Below are 21,492 nucleotides of genomic sequence, written 5' to 3' on the forward strand. Positions count from 1 at the left end.
AAGTCCAACAAGAGCAAAAGTACCAGACTCAAGACATCTAGACTCCAGCCATGTCGACTACGAGGAAGTCAAAACGTAGATCTAGAAGCTCCTCATCGAGCAAGACATACAAGGATCTCTGTAATATACAAAAGTCTGTACATACAGGTACTTACAAAGTCGGGTTTGCCCAAGCTTACTGTCACACAATCCCTAAGCGCTCTGTCCCCCCCAATATCCCTGTCAACAATTAGTCTCGACAATACCTACACATGCATGCACCGAGCCATCCTCAAAGAGAAGCCTGCAGGAGCACTGATCGCATATCAACTGCTCGGGTTTCGGATAAGACGACATCCACGCTTATGACTGGCTGCGACGAAAGCCACAAGACTGGAGGGCATCCAGCCATGTGTGGTGGGCGTCAACTGCTGCGTCGAGACCCACCAAATCCGGCTGACAGTGCATACAGATTTGGTCACCTGTTTGACTAACCTCTTGTAGACAAGTTGAGACCTTGCCAGAGGAATTTATGACTATGACCTGGGATTTCTCAAGGTGTAATATGTGCCAGGCGTTTGGTTGGAAAGTCAGGGACGTCCTCGCTAAGACTCTTGGTATTGAGACTGGCCAAAGCTCTTTCTATCTCTACCTGGCTTGGGTAGGTCATGACTTGGATGGGCATGCCTGATATCAAGTCAATGTTGACAGTCACTGAAACTTACGTCATTTGGCTTCTTTGCACTCATCATGCTGCGAGGATGGCGACAGACTACAGTTTACCCGGGGTTAGCTCGACAGATTTGAGATTACAAGAACCATCAGTTCATTCTACAGAGCATCCATGGAGCTAGCACCGATGCTTGACTTCCTTGTCTCCGACCTCCAACCATCTATCTCAAGCAAGCCCGATACAACCAACAAGTCAGTCGAACGGTAATGCCCTCGTGCCACCCCGCAATCACCAGGGCGACGCCAAAGGTGATATACGCACCAAAAGAATCAACGAGACACGAAAAAGCTGTACAGCTGTTTCTTGCCAGCTTACATGCCAGCTTACAACAAAGCCGAGCGATTGTATGACGCCGTTGACAAAGCTCGAACTCTCGCTCCTGGCGCAGCTGTCTGAAGTCTGGATGGTTATCTCGATGCTCATATCTTGACGCATTCGTGAGCATTGAAGGCGAAGTGCAGACAAGAGGACGATGCAAGCCTAAGGGCTTCAAGAGAAATGGAGGCTTCAATCTCGTACAGGACGGATCCTGACACCCCATTATCGGAATCATAGGATCAGAACCAATTGACAGTCTGGGCTTGATGCGTCAGGTGGGCGGCTACTTTACATATCTGGCAGCTGCGGGGAGACTATAATCTGCTCATGCTGATAAACATAGATATGGCGCTATATATCTCCCTGAGACGTTTGCCTGTACTACAACTCTCGTGGCTTTGCTGAGTTGACGACGCGATGAGAAATCATTTCCACTGCAGGCAAACACGATCGAAGAAATGGCCTCTCCTATTTACTCACCCAATAAGCAGCCCTGAAAGCTATCGGCATTCAGGGCCTCAGGATCCTAGATTTCCAGGACATACTAGTCATCCTTCGGACAGGAGGAGTAGAGGATTCTATGGCAAGAATGGTCCATGCCTATAGCACGGCTATTGTCCCGTGTGCGCATTTGAGGAGGATGAAAACAACTGCCATCTGGATACGAAAACTGGCACTATTGGAGATCCATGATCTTATCAATAGCAATTGTCCTGATCTACACGGCAGGATCAAATCAACTTGCTGACTTGTCCTAGACCACGGATGGGTATGACCTGCAGCTCTTTGCATCTACCCGTAAACCATTCCGACTGTTTTGCCGCTGTGAAGGTTGTAGTAGCTCTCCTTTCGTTTTACCCATGGATAAACTCAAGTTTGGAAGGTGACTTGCACCGTGCTTGCGAATGACGCGAAGTTCTGAATCAAGCGGTCTCAACTTCAGATTCTTCAACACTGTTGTCAACAGGGGTTCTTGGTAAATACAGGTTATTGAATCAGATATAGAGCAAAGAGAGAAAATGGATATCATCTAGATCATTAAGCGGCTCGGAAGATCATAATCGGAGATGGTCTGTGGCATCTATCCTCACATTAATGTCTTTCTCGGTCGAAGTATACAATAATCGTGACGAGGCAGTTGTAGCAGACGATGCACTTCCTACATCTCTGACCTCTGCAGACACAGTCGGCTGTCCATGCTCATCTTGAAAATGGGAATGGAAGAGCGCTATGGGAACACTGGCCCTTAGAGAGTCAGGCCAGTTCACTTCCTTGATTTGATAAGCCTTCCAGCTGGCAGTGTGATCAGAGCAGGCAATATGATTAAATGCACCCTGCCTGCACAAGGAGTTGCATAGGTTCAGTGAAGGAAGCTGATTCACTTTCGCAAAGGAGTGATAGTTTAGGTCAATATATGGTATCATGCTCGCTCTCAGCCCCTTGGGAATTCCAAGCATGAATGGATCAATATGGCTGAACAGTTCTTTCAATGGAGCCTTGTATGTGAATACTGTAGGAGTCCTGGTATGGCAGGGAATTAAATCAGTTCTCGGGAAAGAAAAAAAATGCTTGCAGTTGCCTATGATCATGAGCCCGCAGCTACTTTCAAAACTTGCTCAACAGGACAGGCTCGTTATAAACGGTCTTCCGGACGAGACCAAGGTGAGTGTAGTAGAGCAATGAGCAGCTCAGAATGCAAAGGACCAGGACTTAGCATATTTCTCAAATCATTGAGACAGAGGGTTGATGTCTCCAAAACCAACGCCGTCGGTATGACATTAACATAATTCGACTCGAATGGAAGCATCCGCAGGGAATAGCAGAGAGAAAGTCACTGTGTCAGCCTTTCATTTTGGAGCTCGACGTCTCGAAGGCCTGGTGTTCCTTGAAAAACTCGCCATATAGCATCTCCATGAGGGGCGAGTTCAGTCTCTTTGGAACTGCAGTGCCAGCATTGAGAAGCTCAATCTTGCATTGAACCTGCGCCAGGTCACTTGAAGGCCTCTAACTAAGCAGACAACAGCTTGCTTGTGAAGAGATTTACGGGAGGTGCGCTTGATCGCACGAAGTAACAGTTGATCTGGTGTGAATCGAGCTCGATCACTCGACTCCAAGTCGCTTCATAGATCGTCACCTGGTGCATTACTTGTTAAATTATGGCAGGATTACAGGGGCGAGCACTTCATGGTTGACCAATTCTGGTATTTGGTACTTATCCATAACGAACTTCCCTAACAAACATGATCATTCTGGTGCTCCACCATGGGCTGAGATGAGACGATGGTAGGGGAATGCTCCTATAAACTCCTAAGCGCAATCATTGACCATTGACCTCGAGCCTGATCTGTGAGCGAGGGCCTTCTGTTCGCAGACGAATTCTAGACCCAAATACTGATAATCAAATGTGGAGATGGACGATTATCGTCCACACTGGAGACAACAACAACAACGCGAGACCAGTTGTCCGCGAGCGTTTCTCGTCAAAGATCCTCATCAGAGGCTCTCCGATCGCAACATTGCAGTTATATCCAAGGCTTCATATTGGACTCCAAATAACGCCAAGAATAGTCGAACTATCCATGGAGAGGAAGCTCTTGATGTTTGCGGTTGGTGATCTAGACTAGACATCTACTGAGCTGAATACTGGTCTCGTGCGGAAACTTTTGCCACTTCGCAGTGGTGGCCGAATGTAGAATAGCACCAATTTCGAAGTGGAGCATATACAAGTCGTTCCTGAATTCGAGTCACCATAATTGGAAGTTGATGAGTCCATCCACACCACATTTGTGGTCATTGGTTAGACCCTCCGAGTGCGAGGGGGTCTGTTGACATGGGGAAAGCGGTTCAGAATCTGGGGCATTGATATTGAATCAAAGCAAACCTGAAGAGAATGACGAAATGCGGGACTGCTGTAGTACGGTAGTAGTAGTATTCTATTCTTCGACAGAGTAAGCCATTGACGTGTGAAAGAGAACGCTAATGTAGGGTCTCTGGCGGGGAGAACTTTTTTGTGTCGCTTCGACATTCTAAGAGTAAGAATCAAGTGACCTTGCATGGATTTACCCTAGAGACTATTTCTGTTTGTCTCGCTTTAATCACAAATAGTCTAGCCTGATAACGGTACTTCGCTGATTTTTTTTTAGCAGAGCCATTATATTAAATGACATAACCTTCGGCCTGCAAGCACTCTATACCATTTGCTTTCATTGGAGAGGCGTTTTTGAGCTTTCCAAAGGAATGGTTACTGACGAGGCAGTATACCTGGGTATGAACTGTGATATATTAAATAGGACATTGGATACAAATGCGTCATATCACATGAATCATGAACAAAAATTGTCCTTTAATCGAGGTCTCTGTCTTACTGTGTACCTGGGAGCCCTGACCCCTGGGATATACTACAGTAGAAGGGTCCGCTTTTGGGCCCTTACCTGAAGAGTGGGAGACTCGAGACTCCAGATCCTATCCGTCATTGGTCTCATCTTCCCCATGTTTTCCTCCAATTTCGCGTGAGCCATATGATAAATGATAATAAAGGGAAAGCCAGCCGAGACTGGAGAAAAGAAGCGTAGAAACAAGATTTTTTCTTGCCGTTATAACGCGAACGAGGACAAGAAAAGCAAGAACCCCGCTCGAAGGTCATGAACAGTGTCGATCACGACACTAGGCCAGGTCACTGTGGGAATTTCCACTCCTTAGTCTGGATACTCACGAATTGGGGCATGACATGAGTTGCATTATCCATTCATTTTACTCCGTACCTTAAAAGTCTCATAGATTTTGAGATCTTCCTCATGGCACCACATCACATGTCACCGAGATACACCTCGAGCTGTCTTCTCTTTGCCCTCGCAATGCCTAACATTGCAGTTCGACGGCTCTCGTCGTCATAATCTCCTTCCTACGTCGGCCGAATGAACCCCACCCTCAAGTTGGAACACGAGAGGGTCTGCAGACTTCCAACTTCCAGTACCACACCACGAAGAGGTCCACGGGGGGGACTACGAGTCTTTCCGGCCATGCTTCCCCATGGGCGTGTTCCCTTCCCCGCAAAATAAGAACTACGACCGAGAGAAAGTGAGAAATCTCAGTTGGCTCACCCAGGAGAAAGAATATTGCCAATGCTCGAATGCGCCTATCCATGGTGCTATCATGGTCGAACTACCACTAACACTAGTGCCCACAGTCCCGCTGGGTGTTACCCCCTGGCTCCTGCAAGTATTGTTCTTTTTACCAGGCTGCCAGAGACTATAGCAGTTCGTCTGTCCAAATGTGTGGCTGCTCACTCGAAATTCTCCTCTGAAACTCAATTGGGCTCAACCGCTCAGGCACCCTACTAATCCGTGACCCCAAAGCAAGGCAAAATTAATGACTGTCAAGTGCTCGTTTTGCTCAAACTGTCGATTGTCCGTGCCGATCACCGAGGTAGATGGAGCCCAAAAGCCAGAACCCGACTTCTCAGTCCTCAAGGGATCCCATCTCAGGCTAGGACGAGACTAAAACGCCACTCGCAATTTCCCGTGCCTCTAATTTGCTCCCCCCGCAGGGCTAAGAGCCCCTAAAAGATCAATTAGTCTAGCATTGCGGTCTGGGGTGCACGGCTCATTCCGACTACGCAGAGCTTGGGCTCCAGCTCAGCGCCGCTACAGTCACCGTTCACCACCCCATGCCGCTGCGGCGCGGTACTACAGGAGCTACCGACGTGCCATGCTCCACGGCGTCCTACCGTCTTTACCTCAAAAGATGGAAGAAAACAGATGACACACACCAATGATCGACAAGCTATGCTCTCCCCGTACGCTCGAAAAAGGTACTATTTCCGTCGCACGGCCAGAAATCACCCTGCCGCTGACATCAGTAGTCTGGTCAATGGAAAGAGGAAACCCCCAACATGAGTTAGTTCACATGTGGAGATCAGACAATAGCCCTCGGTCTTTTTCTTGTTTCCCCAGCAGTAGCTGGACCTTGTGGAGAGAGTGGTTAGTGGTAGCAGATCTTTTCCGCGCAGCTGTAGACATAAAAGGAGCCAGTGCAGTCTTGGGAGATCTCAGCTCTACCTCCCTCCCAGACGTCGATTGCTGGCCATTCCCCTGTGAAGAGCATTGACCCAGCATGCGTTTCTCAACAGTCCTCTCAGCTCTTTTGCTGTCCAGCACCGCGCTCGCAACTCCAGCGCAGGTATCCTCACCTGTCGGTGCTTCAACACAGGGGAGTGTAGCAGAGGAACAGTCGGTAGCGCAGACAACACATGTAGCAGAGGCCACTCCGGTTGCGCAACCGAGTGCAAGCACCAACCAGCAGAATGCCAACGCTGCCAAACAGGAGCAGAGTGCCAACGTCAACACCCAAGCAGCAGCAGCACCCGCAACCAGTGCCAGCCCTCAGCCCACCGAGAAGGCCGAACCCTCGGCCAGCCCTTCTGCCAGTCAGAAGGACGGAAACCCGCTGAATATCCTAACCAACCTGGTTCCAACGAACACTGCTGGTGAGCAAACCCAAAGTGTCTCTACGGCCACTCCAACTCCTGCCTCTGCGGAGAGCTCCTCTAACTCTGAGACCGCCACACATGCAGCTGCGACCACCGCTGCCGCTAGTACCGGTTCAGGCTCATCGTCGGGAGGTGCGTCGGACGGGTTTTCCGGAAACATCCTCCTAGATCTGCAGAATCTGTTACAAGGCGTTTCGGGGCTCCTGTCTCCCACCTTGCTGAAGGATATCGAATCCTTCTTCCATCACTTCGCATACCTGTTCGATGACAAGACCACCGACCAGACCAAGTCCTTGATCGATACCGGATACAACCTCCTCACTCCTGAGCTGACCAAGGAAGTGCTGGGTCTCTTGAGTAACGCCAATGCCTTGCTCACGCCCAGCTTCGTGAATGAGACTCAGGAACTGATCGGCGCAGTCGGTCCGCTACTCACGCCTCAACTGTTTAAGCAGATTTCGACCCTGCTGAACAATGGAAACAACCTGCTGACCGCTGACTTCGTCAAGGAAGTCAACGGTTTGATTGGTAATGCCAACACGTTGTTGACACCCGATTTCGTCAAGGAGACTCGCGCCCTTATTGAGGCTGTTGGTCCTCTGTTGACACCTGACCTATTCAAGCAGATCTCATCTCTGCTGAACAACGGCAACAGCCTGCTGACTGCAGACTTTGTCAAGGAGGTCAATGGTCTGATTGGCAACGCCAACACTTTGTTGACAGCCGATTTTGTCAAGGAGACTCGCGGCCTCATTGAAGCCGTGGCTCCCGTTTTGACACCCGACCTGTTCAAGCAGATTGGCACTCTCCTAATCAATGCCAACACTCTGCTGACTTCAGACTTTGTCAAGGAGGTCAAGCAGCTCATCAACGCTGTTGGTCCTCTCCTGTCGCCTGATCTGTTCAAGGAGATCAGCGGTCTGCTGAACAACGCCAACGACCTGTTGACTCCGGACTTTGTCAAGGAAACCAGAAGCCTGATCGGCGGTATTGCTCCTGTGCTGACACCCGGCGTGCTGGCCGAGGTTGGTGCCTTGTTGACCAACGCCAACGATCTCCTCACGCCAACCTTCGTCAACGAGACCCAGGGCCTGATTGGTGCTGTGGCGCCTAATATCACTCCTCAGCTCTTCAAGGAGATCGGCAGCTTGCTGAATAATGCCAACTCTTTGTTGTCCACCGACGGCTTGCACGAGATCCAAGGCCTGCTGAGCAACGCCAACGATCTGCTGACACCCGACTTCGTCAAGGAGACAAAGAACCTGATCGGCGATGTCTCGCCTGTCATCACGCCCCAGCTGCTTGGACAAGTCGGAGGCCTCCTGAACAATGCCAACAACCTGCTCACACCCAAGTTTGTCAACGAGACTCAAGACTTGATCTACGAGGTCGCCCCCGTCATCACCCCCGAGCTTCTGGCTGAAGTCGGTGGCCTGCTGAACAATGCCAACAAGCTCCTCACTACCAAGTTCGTTGAGGAAACTCAAAACCTGATCGACAGCGTGGGACCTGCCCTGACCCCCGCCCTATTCACCAACGTTAGCTACGTCCTGGGCAATGCTACCCAGCTGCTGACGCCCAAGTTCGTAAACGAGACAAGAGACCTGATTGATGAAGTCTCCCCTGTCATCACACCCGACCTGCTCGCAGAAGTCGGCGGTCTCCTCAACAATGCCAATGATCTTCTCACCAAGAAATTCGTGAATGAGACACAGGTCCTGATCGAGGATGCATCTGAGGTACGTTCCCTAACCCTTAAAAGGCCACGAAGCAATCTCACTAACATATACCTAGTTGCTCCCCGTCTTGGTGAAGATCTTGGGCACGTTGTAAGAGACTTGAGCCACACTCATAAGGGCCTATGATTAATGGACACGAATTTATTTCTATTTTTATACATATGAAAGGTAATCACGCGCTTCATGTTTAATGATATTCATGTTGAGGACTGTTATGTGCCGGGCCATATTGGTCGAGTGGGGTTGATGTCTTTATAATCCGTCCATAGCCCACAGGAAATCCAAGGTTCATGTCAAGACTAGACTCTGATTGTGCCATGCCAGTATCGAAGCACTATCATGCAAGCTCGCTGAAGATCTGACTCAAGATTGCAGCCTCGTCTTAGTAAGAGGACAACGACTTCTCGTAGACTTCGCGCCATGCATCTGCAAGGTAAAAAGCTCTCTATTTGCCCATGAGGGCCGCGCTTCAAGTTGCCAGTAGTTGTATCCTGACGGTAGTCCTGACAGACAGCTTTGGCACCTTGGAGCCAATTGCAGCGCATATAGGTGGTGACTGCGGCCAATTTCTGTAAAATCCAGAATACCGGACCACTTTGGGATGCTCGACGACTGTATCCTCTCTTCAATAGCCGTCCACCGGAGCTGGGCAAGTACTAAGCACGAACCAGCCGAGCATTCCTTGGTCATCAAATGCGTCCTTAGTCGTCTAAAACCAATCTCACATCAAGCCGATTCAACCAAGGCTCAAGACGGAATATCCAGGCCCCTAACCTTCTGATACTTCGATAGCACCTTCATCTCCGTATCCCGCTCCTTAATCTTCTTATCCATGGCCTTTTGCACCTCCTCGCGCTTCTTGTCCGCCTCCTCGATCTTCCGCTTCGCTTCCCGGGCCACTTGCTCCTGCGCTTTCAGCGCAGCGTTAGGAGTCGGGTATTCCGTCCGGAGGTGGTCGAGTTGAGACCGGATGGAGTCAGATACGAGATCGATGGGGGTGCAGGTGACTGGGTCGTACTGGTGTGGTTTTAGGGGCGAGTTCGGGACGCGGATGTCAGGGAGGGATGGGTGGATGGGTGTTGTGCGGAGGGGGGAGTCAAGCGGGACCGGTGCGTTTAAGGGAAGATTTGTTGTTAAGGTTGAGTCGGGCTCTGCGGGAGGTGAGAGAGGCTGTCGGTCCATCTTAGAGATCGGAGGGGAAGCGCTTTGGGTAGTTGTTGGATGAGGTTGAGAATTGATGAGAAGTACCTCTCCATTGCTGAACATTTGTCGATGCGGGTCGGTAGCGGTGGGATTCTGCCCGTTGAATGATGGCTGACCGCCTGATTGCTGTGCGGAGATGCGGGCGAAAGCTGTATTGAGACGCAAGTCAAGGGCATCCGAAGACAGATTGGGCACTCCATCATTTCGGTTAAATGAGAAGGTAAAACAAGGGCGCTCTTGATTGGCTTTGAAGCCTCGCCCACTATGCAGGCTTTCGGTATGCGATTACTTCTCTCGCTGAACGCTGTGCTGCGCAGCGCCAGATGACCTCATCTTCGGTGCAACTTGAAGCTGATTTCATGTACTGTAGTTCCGAAAAATAGGAGGGTAAGTTCTTTGTCTAGGAGGAGTGGACAACTGCTGAATCCCAACATTAGCCTAGATTCGAATTTATATTGAGAGTAAGTCTGATCGGTTCGCATATCATATATTCTTACTAACCGAGATCTTCGCTCAGATCATCGACCTAAATAATGTGCCACTTGTGAGTGGAACGGCGTTCGTTAAATGGCGTCTGCCATCGTCTAGTACAGCCGAGCATCATGGGCATACGGACAAAGCGATCATCATTGATCATCGAGCGTACTGGAACTACGAGAAAACCCTGCAGGTCAGGCTTACGATTGATCGAAATCAAACACTCCATGAATGCGAACTCGTCCTCGACATCATACAAGAGTTTGGATCTGGAGGCCACGGCGACAAGAATCTTTTAGGAAGGATCAGGCTAAACCTCGCCGAGTATGTCGACAAGAGCGATGACGAGGAAGGCATTGTGAGGAGGTACCTGATGCAGGATAGCAAGGTCAACAGCACGCTCAGGGTTGGGATTGTGATGCGCCAAATCGACGGCGATCGGAATTTCACCACGTATGCCTTATTATCACGAAGCATAACGAGTCTGTTACTGATTGCTAGCAGTCCGCCCCTAAGGTCCGCCGCGGTTTTCGCAGGCATCGCGGGTGTAGTCTCCTCAGAACAAGCTGATCATGATGACCTTGGCCGGCTTCCGTCCATCAACACACAGAGTAGAGAGGTTGCTGATATGCAGGACATGTACCGCCGCACTCTGGCTGCTTCATGGCTGTCTGGCACAGATTGCATCCCCGCGGATAAGTTGATCGAGGACCTCTTTGCCACGGGTGCTTGCGGGAACGACGGAGATCCTGATGCTCGCTCTCGGAAAATGGCGGAGAATCATAACGAACTTCGCCCTGATAGGGATACAGACACGAGGCAAACCAGATCAGGGAACAGATTGTCCCCAAGTTTCGAGAGGCGGCCAAAGAGCTCATCCAGCCAATTCCGCAACGAAAGCAAAGGGTCTGACTCCTCTGGACACATCAGGAAAGGTGGCAGTATCCAAGAGCAGCTCTACGACAGTGCAAGTGGCAAGGCCTGGAAAAGCCGTAGTGAAGTGGATGAACTATCCGAATTTGACGTACGGGAGGACCTGCGAAGCTGGGAGGTCTCCGTAAAGGAATAATCCCGTAGCGCTCATACTCTTTTCTTTCATTTTTTTTTTTCAAAACTTTGACTTGACTCTCTCTCTCATTAGCGTTATTTACCTTAATTATTTGTTGAAACATAAGGATTAAGGATCTTCCGTCAAACAAAGGCGACCTCAAGCCGTTCTTCTGGCCTAAGGCACAAGTCATAGTGATCAAACTTCCGCATCTAGCCTAGCGTATCTTGACCGATAAGATTGCATGCAAAGCTACAAGAAACCACTGATTGCGAAGAATTCATGGAGCAGCTGGCTCAAAGCAATTCGCCCATTTCCCATATGCTTACGCGGTTCTCGAGGCCGGCAGCAGGGCGTCTGGCCTGTCAATACATCTCCCCTTGTGGAGAAATTCTACGGTCATTAACGGGTCGCCAGCGTGATGCTTTCGTCCGCTATCACAACACCGCAACCGATCCCGAGGACGAGCCATCGTCTCGCCGTCGACCTCGAACCAGGTGGACAAACCGGAAGGAACACCCTAGGAGTCAGAAGGTGACGCTCGATGTCGACTCGTTGGGAAAACCCGGGGAAATCGTTGTCGTACCGCATCGGACCCGCCGCCGTCGAGACTCCGAGATCAAGCGCCACACATCCGATAAATCTGCCCTTCCATTCATGCTAGAAGATATCGAAAACAAAGATACTGTTCTCGAATCTGCTACAATCAATGACAGCATACGAAGCTGTCGTGAACCTCATCGACCGCACGACAAGTTGTCCACCAACGATTGGGAAGACCTGCGGAATAGACTCCAGTCATCCTTTACCTTTCAACAGCTGTCAGACTATATACAAGAAGCGAAGCAAGAGGCTTTGGTCCAGAAGGATGGGGAACCACGAAGCGAGCACGCCCCCACTGCTGTCTGGAAACCCGGAACGTCCATGTTTCTTGAAACCGGTCCAGTTTCGCAGGGAAGCTTTGCCGATAGAGTCGCCGTGACACAAGCTCTAAAAGGGAAGCAACTCCTTGCAGAGAGGATTCTACGAGACTGCTGGCAGCTAGGTGTTGCTGGTGAAGTTGGCCAAATCGACATCCGGCTCCCCGCCTACTCGTTATCGCTGCTGCTCAACTCTGAGCATTTCTCTTTCGAAGAATTGGCCAGCTTACACGACGCGAAGATTGACGTCACCCGTTCGTTAGGCCTCATCAGAGTAACTGGTTCTCAGCACACATGTGAATCAATCCGCGAGATTATATACGATGCAACCAACAGAATTCGACAGGAAGATGTCGATCTCCCTACGCCAACTAATGCCACGCCCAAGAGTGGTCGTATTTTTACTCCTGATTTTATTGCATGGGTCAGCAAGACGTATGGAGTTGCATTCGAGCAGGAGCTGTCACAGGGCGTAATTAAGATGTTCTACCTTGCGGAGAACAGAGAAGATGCGGACAATGCTCGGAGAACCCTAAACCTAGCGATCTACAACACAACTTCTCCTGCGATACCCTTTGGCACTTACTTATCCGCGACCCAATCGGCTAGTGTCTACAATGTAGATCCAGAACGAAACGTCCCGTGGTTCGATCGGCAAAAGGCGTGGTTTCGGTGGGCAATGTCATCTGCTCAATCCTCCGAGACGAAGATCCTGGACACGCCGTATTTCGATAAGCATCAATCACTTTTGTCAGACGAGCTGCTGAAATTACTCAGAAAGTCATCACCATCAATCCCAGAACGCAATGGTATCAATGAGACCGTGGTAGCCGCCGTTGGCCAATGTCTGTTCTTACGCAAACCTTCCTTCGAGACTCAGACCCTCAGTGCTTCTCAGCTGGGCAAATTGAATCTTCCTCGAACTTTCGCTACAGATGTTCCCCGGGTGACGTCGTTCCTCCGTCCGCTCAAGCCACGTCTGCCCGATGATGACCAACAGTTTTACCTCTTCCGGTTGATTCCAACCGCTGCCCATGCAAGCATCTTTCCGCGACTTGAATTAGAGGTAACGCTGACAGGATCATACCGGTCCTCTGGCTCTGATGCCCAAATTGGCATCCATAGCGCCAAAGCTGAGCTGGCGGAGAGCAGTGTTGACTATCTGCTTCCCGAGAATGGCCTTGACCTTCGGTTTACCAGAAAGTTGTACCGCGATCTACTGCATGGACATTCTGAGAATGAGTCTGCCGAGAACATTACGGTGCAAAGGCTCCGGGAATGCCTGCAGGGCATCTTTTCTAGGCTCATGAACAGCGAAGGTGAAGCACCTCTGCCTGCTTTTACTCATGTTCCGCTCCCCAATCATCTGTTGAAGGGAACTGTCAATAGCGAACCAGACAATTCGGGTAACCACACTACTGCGGAATACATGTTCATGCCAGTGAATGACCTTAGGGGCACGCGCATTCATCGCTATGATTTCAATGGCCAGCAGCTCAACTATGCTTTCTATGAGAGCGGGCCGTTTAATCCCTACCGAACGACGGAGATCTTCCTTGACATGGATCTCAGTGAGGGTGACACCCCCACAAGTCCTGCAGAGGGTGCTGTGTCTCCAGACCCACTCCATCGTGGGTTCAACTCGTTCTACGGTGCTGCTTGCTCTCTGGCATTCGAGCTGGATAGGGCTTGGCGAATGGATTCGGTTTAAGAGCTGTCACTACTGTATTATATGTTTTCTATTGTATTATAATCATGAGACCTTGTTTGCATAGGATCCTCCGGCGTCAAGCTGGATAATGTACATATGCCAACTCAACAAATGCGCTGGCTGAATCATCATAGGAATAACTATATATTTGCCTTGTCGGAGATCAAGTCGATGCAATCTTTCTAGGCCCAGACCAACCGAGGCTGTAGGCATCGATACAGTGATGTATATCCTCGAAAATATTCAAACAAAGACTATGCTATGTGTGGCTTAGGTGCATGTGGTCAGTTGCTATCTGTAGCCCAAACAGGTAATCAGTCACAGACGCCGGGATTTATTAGTGCTCAGCACTTTTTGAGTCTATTCAACGACTTTAAGATGCCGTCGAATATCAAAGGGAAGCTACTAGAAGGCATTGGGAGTCATTTCGATACAATAATATGGTAACTGGCTGACTGTCCGATCATTTCAACTCACTTTAAAATGTCCCGTAGGCAAACAACTACTACCTTGAGCGGTCGGTGGGCAATTTGACGTAGCGAGGGGTTCCGCATCTGACCCAATCGGGCTTGAACTACTCTGTGGTTGATAGATCTCCCACCTCGAGACTTCTCCAAAATCTGCAATTTCATCAATGACATCGCTATTCTGCCTTTGACCTTGAGTCGCTGTGCTATCATCGCCTGGGAGTATTAGTCGACTCGTCGCAGTCCTCTCCGACCGTCCTGAAATAGAGCCAGCTTGACTGTCACACCTAACCATGAAGATTATGCGGACACGGAAATAGCATAGGCATGGAGAGAACACGGATCGCTAAGGTTTGATCCATGACTACATACAATCCGAGTTGAGACAAAACGCATGGATCTGACTGTACTCTTTCCCTCGACTCTCAGGTTGAAGATGTGACCTTGGCGCGTCGTGGTGAACAGGTTGTCGGCACGCTACACCTCACCCCTCACCATATTATCTTCTCCCACATCCCCCAAGGAGCCGAGACTGCGCAAGCTCAGGGTACGCCTGTTCGACCGAGGGAGCTGTGGATAACATATCCTATCATCTCATTTTGTACATGCCGCCCGACTCCCGCCGCATCCCGCCAGCTGTCGTCGATTCGCTTGCGCTGTCGAGACTTCACGTTCGTTTGTTTCTACTTCGCCAGTGAGAGTAAAGCTCGCGATGTATATGAAAGCATAAAACTCTGGACATGCAAAGTCGGCCGGATCGACAAACTCTATGCTTTCACTTATCAGCCGCCGCCGCCGGAGCGAGAATTCAACGGTTGGGAGTTGTATGATGCACGCAAAGAGTGGGCTAGACAGGGCGTGGGCTGCGATGGTAACGACAATGGCTGGCGGATTTCCGAGATAAATACGGACTACGGGGTAAACCTCTCCCTCACGAGTAGCTCCATGATCGGTGTATTGACTTTGTATGTCTCAGTTTTCACCGACATACCCTGCTCTTCTACCGGTGCCGTCGTCCATTTCAGACAATACACTCAACTATGCGGCTCGCTATCGGTCGAGAGCACGAGTACCTGTCCTAACGTATCGCCATCCCATCAACAACTGCTCGATCACGAGAAGCTCTCAGCCTTTGGTAGGTGTACGGCAGAACCGAAGCATCCAGGATGAGAAGCTATTGGCAGCAATATTCTCAACATCCCGTACAGACAGGCCACTGGCTAATTTMACTCCACCACATCTGGAACATGATTCGCCAAGCTCGACACAAGGTGACGTTTCATCGAGCCAGATGCTGACTGATTTGACAAACGCCGAGGAATTGGAAGACGAAATGCTGGAGTCGTTCCGTGGGGATCCAGAGGAAAGACCTCAGATTTATGGTGCCCAGCAGCATAATCTAATTGTTGACGCACGGCCGACAGTCAATGCATTTGCTATGCAAGCCGTTGGTCTGGGATCAGAGAATATGGACAATTACAAGTTCGCTACGAAGGCTTACCTCGGCATTGACAACATTCACGTCATGCGGGACTCCCTCAACAAGGTTGTCGATGCACTTAAAGACTCAGATGTCACGCCGTTAGGACCTAATAGGGATCAACTTGCACGAAGTGGATGGCTGAAACACATCGCTGGCATTCTGGATGGCGCTGGGTTGATAGCTCGTCAAGTTGGCTTACAGCACTCGCATGTGCTCATTCACTGCTCGGATGGATGGGATCGCACGGGCCAGTTGAGCGCTCTAAGTCAGATATGTCTTGATCCTTACTTTAGGACGATGGAAGGGTTTATGGTACTCGTGGAGAAGGACTGGCTTTCCTTTGGCCACATGTTCCGGCACAGAACGGGTCCTTTGAGCAGCGAAAAGTGGTTTCAGATTGAAAACGAAAGAATTGGGGGCGATTCCGGTCGTGGATTTGGAGAGGCTGGTGGTGCAAGCAAAGCCATCGAGAATGCTTTCCTCAGTGCAAAAGGGTTCTTTAACAGGGACAATACGAGCCGCGACTCTCTCCCGGATTCGGAAGGGGAGATGCAAAATTGTGACTCCGACAGTCCTAGAAAGCCAGGTTCCAGCCCCAGAAGCGTTGTCTCCGAAAAGGAGGTAACCAAGGTGAAGGAAACAAGTCCGGTCTTTCATCAGTTCCTCGATGCGACCTACCAACTGTTATACCAATATCCAACACGATTCGAATTCAACGAGCGGTTTCTCAGGCGGCTGCTCTACCATCTGTACTCATGCCAATATGGTACTTTCCTTTTTAATAGCGAAAAGGAGCGGGTAGAGATGAAGGCAAAGGAGCGCACTCGGAGCGTGTGGGATTACTTCCTTGCCCGAAGAGAACAATTTCTCAATCCCAAGTATGATCCTCAAATAGACGATCATACGCGCGGCAAGGAACGTCTGATCTTCCCACGTATCAATGAAGTCAGATGGTGGAGCGAAGCATTTGGTCGGACCGATGCGGAGATGAACGGAGTCCGCTCGACCAGCGTCACTCCCTCTGTCCGTCGCGGTAGTCCCGCCTCTGAGCCAACGCCGGTTTTGACGGGTATTGAGACAGCTCATCATGCTGTCGGAAGCGGAATACCTGGCAATGTGACCAGCAACGCTGCCCCGACCGGAATGGCAGCAGTGGCTTCAGGAATCTCAAATCTTAGTTTCTCCAAGGGAACGGAGAACCCTCAGGAGCCAAAAAATCTGAGTCAGGTGGAGCTTGAAATGCAATAGGAGTGAAGCAGACAATGAAAGATGATAAAGCACATAGCACTTGATTGCAGACTGCAGTTCACGATTTGATGTATGTTATGTTATGCGACGGTTACAACAAAGGATCGGCCTAAGCTAGGCCTAGACCATGACCAATATTCCTACGGCAAGTGTTGAAGATTGCGAAGGCTGCTGGCGGGTAGGTACCTCATTCAGCCTGAAAGAAGCTGTACTCCGTAGATGGTTAGCCAATTGATGCCTGAGAGCCTGAACAGGATTAAGCTCTGAAAGCTAGTTGTTGGGACTATTCCTATTACGGAAAGGAGTCGGCGGAGTGCAAGCGAGGGTTGAGCCCTATCCCAGAAAGGAAGGACAAGCCCTATTCCCAGAAAATCCCCACTAACGCGGAATCTCTCAAATCTGGTCTGACGACTGCCGACCACTTCGCCCTCGAACGACTTCCCAACTTTGGTGCACCGCTACGGCCGTTTCTTCGACAACCTAGAAACCAACCAGCAGAAACGCAATCATGGCCGCTGTCCAGGGAGCTATTTCGAAGCGCCGCAAGTTCGTCGCCGACGGTGTCTTCTATGCCGAGTTGAACGAGTTCTTCCAGCGCGAGCTGGCTGAGGAGGGCTACTCTGGTGTTGAAGTCCGTGTCACTCCCACCGTCACCGACATCAGTACGTTCGCCCGATCATAAGTATTCTTTCCGTTTGGTTATTTGGGGTGTGAAGGAGGCCAGAAAACAATGGGGAAGCCACGAAATTGGGGATGCAATGGGAGGAAGACAATTTGTCGCGAAGAATCACATGGGAAATAGTGTCATGATGCTAACGGATGCTCTTTTTTTTTGCGCAGTCATCCGTGCCACCCACACTCAGGAGGTTCTCGGTGAGCAGGGTCGCCGCATCCGCGAGCTCACCTCCCTCATCCAGAAGCGCTTCAAGTTCCCCGAGAACTCCGTCTCCCTCTATGCCGCCAAGGTCCAGAACCGCGGTCTGTCCGCCGTCGCTCAGTGCGAGTCCCTCCGCTACAAGCTCCTCAACGGTCTGGCCGTCCGCAGAGCCTGCTACGGTGTCCTGAGATTCATCATGGAGAGCGGTGCCAAGGGTTGTGAGGTTGTCGTTTCCGGAAAGCTGCGTGCTGCCCGTGCCAAGTCCATGAAGTTCACGGTACGTCAATAGTGCTTTTGGGAATCTGTTTAAGGAAAAGAGGAACTATGAAGGAGGTGAATGAGGGTTTCGGGATACAGGAGATGCAAGCAACTATACAGGAACCGTGTGACTGACTCTATCCTCTCTACAGGACGGTTTCATGATCCACTCCGGTCAGCCCGCCAAGGAGTTCATTGACAGCGCCACCCGTCACGTTCTCCTCCGCCAGGGTGTTCTTGGTATCAAGGTCAAGATCATGCGCGGCTCCGACCCCGAGGGCAAGGCCGGTCCTCAGAAGACCCTCCCTGACTCCGTCACCATCATCGAGCCCAAGGAGGAGCAGCCCGTCCTGCAGCCCATGAGCCAGGACTACGGTGCCAAGGCTCTCGCCGCTCAGCAGCTCGCCGAACAGCAGCGACTTGCTGAGCAGCAGGCCGCTGAAGGCCAGGAGGGTGCCGGTGCGGAGGCTTACGCCCAGGAGTAATCTGGTTTCTTTTCTCTAAAATAGGCCCTGCTCTTCTTTTCTTCGTTCCTGTCATCCTACCTACCTACTTCCAACCTCACGCAATAAAGAACACTACATGAACTTCAATTGTCTCCCCTTCCGACAATATTGTTCGCAACTGCCCGAGAATCTCTCTCGGGCTTACAGCTCTCTCCTAGATCCCTAGTGAAAGACCTAGGTAGGATACCAAAAGTGATGCTTGAAATGAAATGAGATTGCGGAACGGGAAAGTCGTTCACGTTGCGACTACTTGTACGAGTGCTACGGGACGGGGTATATCGCTCGTTAAGCAGGTGGTCTTTCACTTAAGACTTCCCTAAATTATATGCTGGGTGGGTGCGTAGCTGTCGTATAACACTGGTGCAATAGCAACTGTCCCTTGTAAATTTCTACCGTCTAAGAAAATACACGCTCGCAGTAAGCCGGACTCCGTCATTTGTTCTGGAACTTGCCAAGAATGTGTACAATCTCCACTCTAGCAGTTCACATAATGCAAGGTAGTCCTTTTCTGTCATGTTCAAGGTATGTCGTGACTCTAGCGCTGTAACTATTTTGTGCCAACGGATATTTTCAAGCATATATCTATAATTTTTGCTAAAACCACTTCCCCCTCTTCGTTGACAATCGCTTACAAGAAAGCCTCAATGTTGATCTCCAGCGTGCTCACGGGGTATTTCAGCTCGTACTTCTCCAATACTGTAGGGTGTAAGATACCGAAGGCACCGATGACGTGGTCCTTGCCAGCAAAACGAAGATGGATGGATGCCGCATGGCCCGGGAAGTAAGTGGGATCTGAGACCGAGTTAGTACCCGATACATACATATAACGACAAGTATATGAGACTTACCGTCGAGCTCTTCAATCCAGTAATTCGAGTCGCCGATGGCTGGGTTCTCGAGACCCTCCTCACCTGTGATGAAGGCACTCTTGAGCATGGCCATGATGCGGTCAAGCAAGCCGTGCACAACTTCAAAACCGCTCGTCTTGCCGTACCAGGCTGCAGCGAAGTGTCTCTCGTTACGGCTCTTACGTTCCAAAGCCAGATCTTTGAAGGCGACATCGCTGCACTCAAAGATCTTGATGGGTACCGAGTGATGCTTGTTCTCACGAATGGTCTTGAGGAGGCCAGGAAGCAGGCTTGTGCGGACAACTTGGAACTCTACGGTCTTAGGATTTGCCAGTTTGACGGCGGTGTTGCCGTCATCTTTGCGGTTGAGCCAGGCGAAGTTCTCGTCGTGAGAACATAAGATGAGGGGCAAGACCTCTGTCCACCCGGCCATTGCAGCTTCCATTCTGACAATATCGGAGAGCTTATTGACGGGTAAAGGCTGGGCAATCGTACCCGATTTGGTGGGGAAGGACCGCGGGAGCGAGTTGAAACCGTACGCAATGGCAACATCCTCCATGATATCTGCCTGGTGAAGCACGTCCGCGCGGGTGGGGGGAACATCCACGTCAATGAGATCGGGCGAAGATGCAGACGGCCTTGCTTGGTATGACATCTTGGTCAAGAGCTTGCAAATTTCCTCGGGAGAAAGCTCCAGTCCACAGCACTGGTTGATGTAAGACACCTCGGCCTGAGTGGTACGAGGTGCAATGTCAGGCTCGACTCTGGTCTCGTTATTGTGTTCAGAGACAATCTGAACAGGCTCAACACTTCGCAAGAATGAGTTAGTATCAGGTGTACAAGGCGAAGCAGACCGTACATACGTGAAGGGCTCGGAGGTATATTGGGAGAACATCGTGACCATAATCTTGGTGACGATGTCGAGCTTCGTCTTGTCAAGAGCCGTAACCTCGATCAAGACATTCTTGGTATCTAAAGTAATCTTTGAATGGTCACCGTTGATGATTGGCGGCAGGGAACAGACAGTCCTCTTGGAGTCGTAGATGACGGGGTAAACGGGGGAGTCGCGGATGATGTGGAGATATTTGCCCAGATGCTTGTCTTTCTGTTTATGGGAGTAAGTATCAATAGGATCGACCCATGGCTGGTCAGTGCCATACCTCGTAAAAGGCCATTAATTCCTCGCCGTTCAGTTCTTTCGTCTGGTTCAAAGGCACAAACTTGATGTCCTTTGGTGGCAGTGCCTCGTAGGTGAAGGGGCCCTGGAGAGTGTCTAGGTCATGGGTACCGATCGACACAAGAGTTCTCTGTCTGGCAAGGTTCTGGTGGAGTTTGTCTTGCAGAGCAATGAAGGATTCATAGCGGGCTTTGTCGAATTTGATGTTGCGAAGAATAGCTCCGGAAACCAACGGCCTTACTTTCATTGTCTAGTTGAAGATTTGTTTAGTCCATATTGACCCGACACTGAGTTCCCGACCACGTCCACTTACATCTTCCTTGACAATGATCTTCTCCAGCTGTCCATTGGCGGGCTCAACCAATCGGTAATTGGGGAGAGGCTTCCGGCCCAGGAAGATGTTGAGCATGAGCTGGATACCCTCGAAACATAGCAGATCGTAACTGTAGAAAAGACTCAGTATATAGACTGGAGTGTTCAACGTTTGCCGAAAAGTATGCATACCGGTTGGCGGGGATTTCGATCTTCAGCTGGGGCGGCTCCTGCTTGCCATCGACGATGGGTCTGTCCGAATTTGTAGTCTGTTTTTCTTAGCAATGTTCAATCGTGTTTCCCATGGTGTCCGAGGGCGCATTACATCCTCATCGAGCTCAATGCCTACAGAAAAGCAGTCAGCGAGAAACCCCGCAAAAATAGTGAGAGATCAATGAGTCAAAACGTACCGAATTCGAAGCACAGCTCATCGAATTCCTCCGTCGTATATCTTGGTGGTATGATTAGTCACAAAATGGTTGAGGATATTGACACAAGAGAAGAAAACATACTCCCGACCAAGCTCTTTAAAGAGCGCGGCCTTATCGACCGAGATGGTGGGCATGATGAGGGGCTTGTTCTTAGCAACTGTGTAGAAGGTACGCGGCGATCAGACAACGATTGAATGCTACCAACGCACTGGTATGGAGATGAGAATGAGTGTCCGAGTTATTCAACGCAGATTGACAGCGTTGGTAAC

General features: G+C 50.3%; 7 protein-coding genes across 7 annotated transcripts; 5 read left to right on the forward strand and 2 right to left on the reverse strand.

Moving 5' to 3' along the window:
• Positions 1 to 6,142: 6,142 nt before the first annotated feature.
• Asppvi_003191 (uncharacterized protein) lies at positions 6,143 to 8,383 on the forward strand (the record flags this gene model as incomplete). The annotated part of the gene is made up of 1 exon (XM_043299162.1): positions 6,143 to 8,383. The coding sequence occupies one exon, from the start codon at positions 6,143 to 6,145 to the stop codon at positions 8,381 to 8,383; it is 2,241 nt and encodes a 746-aa protein (XP_043155097.1).
• Positions 8,384 to 9,004: 621 nt separating this feature from the next.
• Positions 9,005 to 9,439, reverse strand: Asppvi_003192 (uncharacterized protein; the record flags this gene model as incomplete). The annotated part of the gene is made up of 1 exon (XM_043299163.1): positions 9,005 to 9,439. One exon carries the CDS (start codon positions 9,437 to 9,439, stop codon positions 9,005 to 9,007), a length of 435 nt encoding a protein of 144 aa, XP_043155098.1.
• A 285-nt stretch (positions 9,440 to 9,724) lies between these two features.
• Asppvi_003193 (N-terminal C2 domain-containing protein) lies at positions 9,725 to 11,006 on the forward strand (the record flags this gene model as incomplete). The annotated part of the gene is made up of 5 exons (XM_043299164.1): positions 9,725 to 9,737; positions 9,831 to 9,847; positions 9,898 to 9,921; positions 9,978 to 10,390; positions 10,442 to 11,006. The coding sequence occupies 5 exons, from the start codon at positions 9,725 to 9,727 to the stop codon at positions 11,004 to 11,006; spliced, it is 1,032 nt and encodes a 343-aa protein (XP_043155099.1).
• Positions 11,007 to 11,267: 261 nt separating this feature from the next.
• On the forward strand, positions 11,268 to 13,616 carry Asppvi_003194 (putative respiratory complex assembly protein Rmp1; the record flags this gene model as incomplete). Its single annotated transcript, XM_043299165.1, has 1 exon — positions 11,268 to 13,616. One exon carries the CDS (start codon positions 11,268 to 11,270, stop codon positions 13,614 to 13,616), a length of 2,349 nt encoding a protein of 782 aa, XP_043155100.1.
• Positions 13,617 to 14,410: 794 nt separating this feature from the next.
• Positions 14,411 to 16,814, forward strand: Asppvi_003195 (phosphatidylinositol-3-phosphatase YMR1; the record flags this gene model as incomplete). Its single annotated transcript, XM_043299166.1, has 3 exons — positions 14,411 to 14,434; positions 14,513 to 15,001; positions 15,060 to 16,814. The coding sequence occupies 3 exons, from the start codon at positions 14,411 to 14,413 to the stop codon at positions 16,812 to 16,814; spliced, it is 2,268 nt and encodes a 755-aa protein (XP_043155101.1).
• Positions 16,815 to 17,322: 508 nt separating this feature from the next.
• Asppvi_003196 (40S ribosomal protein uS3) lies at positions 17,323 to 18,434 on the forward strand (the record flags this gene model as incomplete). Its single annotated transcript, XM_043299167.1, has 3 exons — positions 17,323 to 17,476; positions 17,655 to 17,968; positions 18,102 to 18,434. 3 exons carry the CDS (start codon positions 17,323 to 17,325, stop codon positions 18,432 to 18,434), a joined length of 801 nt encoding a protein of 266 aa, XP_043155102.1.
• Positions 18,435 to 19,083: 649 nt separating this feature from the next.
• Asppvi_003197 (phenylalanine--tRNA ligase subunit beta) lies at positions 19,084 to 21,357 on the reverse strand (the record flags this gene model as incomplete). Its single annotated transcript, XM_043299168.1, has 9 exons — positions 19,084 to 19,247; positions 19,304 to 20,112; positions 20,167 to 20,408; positions 20,464 to 20,730; positions 20,794 to 20,923; positions 20,985 to 21,061; positions 21,118 to 21,137; positions 21,203 to 21,243; positions 21,305 to 21,357. The coding sequence occupies 9 exons, from the start codon at positions 21,355 to 21,357 to the stop codon at positions 19,084 to 19,086; spliced, it is 1,803 nt and encodes a 600-aa protein (XP_043155103.1).
• Positions 21,358 to 21,492: the final 135 nt, after the last annotated feature.

The sequence above is a fragment of the Aspergillus pseudoviridinutans genome (genome assembly GCF_018340605.1).
Source record: "Aspergillus pseudoviridinutans IFM 55266 DNA, scaffold_2, whole genome shotgun sequence".
Lineage (NCBI taxonomy): Eukaryota > Fungi > Ascomycota > Eurotiomycetes > Eurotiales > Aspergillaceae > Aspergillus > Aspergillus pseudoviridinutans.